This window comes from Capricornis sumatraensis, chromosome 16 (assembly GCF_032405125.1).
Source record: "Capricornis sumatraensis isolate serow.1 chromosome 16, serow.2, whole genome shotgun sequence".
NCBI lineage: Eukaryota > Metazoa > Chordata > Mammalia > Artiodactyla > Bovidae > Capricornis > Capricornis sumatraensis.
In genome coordinates, this window is record NC_091084.1 from 47,842,875 (window position 1) to 47,847,574 (window position 4,700).

At 42.2% G+C, this 4,700-nt stretch overlaps 1 protein-coding gene across 1 annotated transcript; it reads right to left on the reverse strand.

Annotated features, from left to right (window-relative positions):
* Positions 1-2,252: 2,252 nt before the first annotated feature.
* On the reverse strand, positions 2,253-3,185 carry LOC138092848 (olfactory receptor 2AG1-like). Its single transcript, XM_068988904.1, has one exon. The coding sequence runs from the start codon at positions 3,183-3,185 to the stop codon at positions 2,253-2,255; it is 933 nt and encodes a 310-aa protein (XP_068845005.1).
* Positions 3,186-4,700: the final 1,515 nt, after the last annotated feature.

Consider the following 4,700-nt stretch of genomic DNA (forward strand, 5'->3'; position numbering starts at 1 on the left):
AAGAAAGGCAATGCCAAAGAATGCTCAAACTACCACACAATTGCACTCATCTCACACGCTAGTAAAGTAATGCTCAAAATTCTCCAAGCCAGGCTTCGGCAATACGTGAACTGTGAACTTCCAGATGTTCAAGCTGGTTTGAGAAAACGCAGAGGAACCAGAGATCAAATTGCCAACATCTGGTGGATCATGGAAAAAGCAAAAGAATTCCAGAAAAACATCTATTTCTGCTTTATTGACTATGCCAAAGCCTTTGACTGTGTGGATCACAATAAACTGTGGAAAATTCTGAAAGAGATGGGAATACCAGACCACCCGACCTGACTCTTGAGAAACTTATATGCAGGTCAGGAAGCAACAGTTAGAACTGGACATGGAACAACAGACTGGTTCCAAATAGGAAAAGGAGTACGTCAAGGCTGTATATTGTCACCCTGCTTATTTAACTTGTATGCAGAGTACATCATGAGAAACACTGGGCTAGAAGAAGCACGAGCTGGAATCAAGATTGCTAGGAGAAATATCAATAACTTCCGATATGCAGATGACACCACCCTTATGACAGAAAGTGAAGAGGAAATCAAAAGCCTCTTGATGAAAGTGAAAGAGGAGAGTGAAAAAGTTGGCTTAAAGCTCAACATTCAGAAAACAAAGATCATGGCATCTGGTCCCATCACTTCATGGGAAATAGATGGGGCAACAGTGGAAACAGTGTCAGACTTTGTTTTTTGGGGCTCCAAAATCAATGCAGATGGTGATTGCAGCCATGAAATTAAAAGATGCTTACTCCTTGGAAGGAGAGTTATGTCCAACCAAGATAGCATATTCAAAAGCAGAGACATTTTTTTGCCAAAAAAGGTCCATCTAGTCAAGGTTATGGTTTTTCCAATGGTCATGTATGGATGTTAGAGTTGGACTGTGAAGAAGGCTGAGTGCTGAAGAATTGATGCTTTTGAACTGAGGTGTTGGAGAAGACTCTTGAGGGTCCCTTGGACTGCAAGGAGATCCATTCAGTCCATTCTGAAGGAGATCAACCCTGGGTGTTCTTTGGAAGGACTGATGCTGAAGCTGCAACTCCAATACTTTGGCCTCCTCATGTGAAGAGTTGATTCACTGGAAAAGACTCTGATGCTGGGAGGGATTGGGGGCAGGAGGAGAAGGGAACGACAGAGGATGAGATGGCTGGACAGCATCACCGACTTGATGGACGTGAGTCTGAGTGAACTCCAGGAGTTGGTGATGGACAGGGAGGCCTGGCGTGCTGCGATTCATGGGGTCGCAAAGAGTCGGACATGACTGAGAGACAGAACTGAACTGAACTGCACCCACTCCATTATTCTTGCCTGGAGAATTCTATGGAGAGAGAAGCCTGGTTGAACTACACAGTTCATGGGGTCACAAAGAGTTGAATGTGACTGAGTGACTAACACTTTCACTTTTGGAGACAGGAGTTCAATCCTTGGGTCAGGACCCACTCCAGTGTTCTTGCCTGAAAGATACCACAGAGGAGCCTGGTGGGCTACAGTCCAAAGTGTCCCAAAGAGTTGGATATGACTGAGCAGCCAAGCACAAGCGCCCAACAGGAACATGGATGGAAACAGAGATCATTATACCAAGTGAAGTAAGTCAGAAGGAGAAAGAAGACCATAGGATATCACATATATGTGGAATCTAAACTATAACACCAAGGAACCTACTTACAAAATAGAAACAGACTCACAGACATAGACAACAGACTTCTGGTTGCCAAGGAAGAGGGAAGGAGGAGGAGGGAGAGACTAGGTGTTCGGGGTTAGCAAATCAAACCATTACATACAGAATGAATAAACAAGGTCTTACTGTATAGAAGAGGAAGTTATATTCAATATCCTAAAATAAGCCATAATGGAAAATAATATAAAAATGAATATATATATGTATAATATGAATGAATATATGTATAACTGAGTCACTTTGCTATATAGAGAAAATCAATACAATGTTGTAAACCAACTATAATTCAATAAAAATAAATAAGTGAGTAATTACATAAATACAGTCTGATACATATCTCATAAATTACTTCACAGAAAGACAATTTAAAACAGCATTTGACAAGTAAAGCTAAATTCTTCATTTTTCTATTAAAAGATATACTCTCCACTATGGTGCTTTTGCCATGAGTATTTCATTTTTAGCAGAAAACTTCTGACTTTGAGGAGGAATGAATTTTGGTGTCAAGCTATAAGCTCTCCCAAGATGGTGAAGTGTGTTCATAGCATATATTTTCGTAGGACTCTTCTCAAGGCCCCCATGACCTCTTTATTTCTCAGGCTGTAGATGAGGGGATTCAGGGCTGGGGTGACAATCGTGTAGAAGACAGAGATGATGTTGTCCTGCTTGGGGCTGTGGAGGGAACTGGGAAGAACATACATGAATGTGGCCGCTCCATAGAACATCCCAACCACAGTCAGGTGGGAAGAGCAGGTGACCAGAGCTTTCTGCCTCCCTTCATTTGAGGGCATGTGGAGCACAGTAAGCAGGATTAGTGTGTAGGAGGCAAGGATAGCAACAAGAGGTGGAATCAGGAAGGTCACACCAGTCACATACAACATGAGTTCATATCTAGAGGCATCTTCACAGGCCAACTTCAACAGAGGTGGAATCTCACAGAGTAGGTGGTTGATTTTCCGGGACATGCAGAAAGAGAAATGCATGGTATACAGGGTATGACATAATGCATTCAAGGAAGCCAGGACCCAGGGTGTGGCCATCATGAGCCAGCAGACCCTTGGCCTCATGAGGACCATGTAGTTCAGAGGATGACAAATGGCCACATACCTGTCATAGGCCATGAAGGCTAGTAGGAGGTCCTCTGCACCACCCAGGGTCAGTGCCAGGAACATCTGAAAGGCACAGCCCCCAAAGGAGATGGTGTTTTCATGGAGCAGAAAATCCACAATGGCCTTGGGAGTGACAACAGATGTGAAGAGGAGGTCCATGAGAGAGAGCTGCCTGAGCAGGAGGTACATGGGCACGTGGAGCCGGGCATCCATTGTGATGACCAGGAGCAGCAGGCCATTGCTGGTGAGGGCCAGCATGTACAGGATTGAGATTGTGGCACAAAGCAGCCCAGGAAACCCGCTGTTATTCAGAATCCCCATCAATATGAAGCCACTTCCCAGGGTGGAGTTCCAGTGCTCCATTCTGTGTTGTTTCTTTAGTTGCCTAGAACAAAGTAGATTCTTGGTGAATTTTTGTTATGATGGCTCCATAGTTTTGTAACATCAGAGGCCCTGTAGGATGGCCAAGCCAACGGTAACTGATTTTTCCTCTTGATCTCTCAATTTGTGACTCTTTATATCTTGTTAAAAAGAACCCATCTAGTTGGGAGAATAAGCATCACAGTAATAGCTAAACAGTAAGAGGTCACTAGATGAGAATATTATTCAGGATCTAAACCCTAAATATGTATCTCCCCAGAAAGATCAAATCACCTCTCTCATAACAATAAAGCAATATTCTGACATCCATGCTTCTGATTTTTCTGGTACTTAGGTTTTAAGTATAATGTTCAATCAAAAGATTTACACACCCAGTCTGTTCTGCATAGGCCTATTTTGAAAATGTAATACTAAAACAGGTACAGAAATGTGATTTCAATAAAGCACCTTAATATACCTCCCCAAATAACTTATGTTCACTTTGCTTACAGCATTCAAAACTGTAGTCACAGCCTCATTAGAAGAGATAAAGTATGTCCAACTTAGTTCACTGGACCAGGCTTTCACTCTCTATGAACCTAAGAGGGAAGGGATTATAGACTGTCTGAGACTAGAGATTGTTGAGTTTGAGGTACTGTCACTATTAGAGCTAAAACTTTAGGATCAATGCAAAAAAAAAAAAAAGGAGTTTTTTTTTAAACAGGTTATGATAAAATGTCAGCCTGAGACTACTGAGAAATATGATAAAAAATAAGGACCTACTCAAGAAATTCAGATTGTTTGGGGCAGAAGTGGGTAAAAGATGTTGGAAGCAAAAGAGTTCGTGTTGTATGCTGTAATCAGGCTCAATAATCCTAACTTTTCTCTCTTGCATCTTATCCAGATCCCCATTCTCCCTCCTGCAGGTCCAGGGTATCCACACACCACTGAGGAGCCACAAAGAAGAGGAAGATGAGTTCCTGTTCTGGAAGCTGCTCTTGGGGTGTGGTACCCAATCTCAGGGAGAAAATCAGACAGGGATCTGAGGTTGACAGAAATCAGCCTCATGCATCTTAGGAACTGGGCAGATAAATCCAACTCTGAACATAAGAATCTGTAAGTGAAACATATTTCTCTAAGTCATTTCCCTTTACTGTGTCACAGATTTGACATTTACTGGTTTCTATTAGTCCCTATGGGGTTTACAGGATTTTAATAGTAAAAAGGTGTTAGAGCATGTGATAGACCTATCAGGTGCTTTTTAAAGTTCTTTTGGAGGCATTTATTATAATCTAAGAGTAAATACATTTATCAGAAGCCAGAAAAAGTACATGGGATCTGAAGACAGGTCCTGATGCTTTTACCAGGAAGCAGATACTCTGGCCTGGGATGTAGCATAGAATTTTCCATCAGTCCTCACTGGTTCCTCTTGATGTTTAAAAAGCCAAGAATAAAGGGAGTTGGGATGAGGTATAGAGCCCAAGCACCAGAGATCCTAGAAGGCAGAGAAGCTGAAGT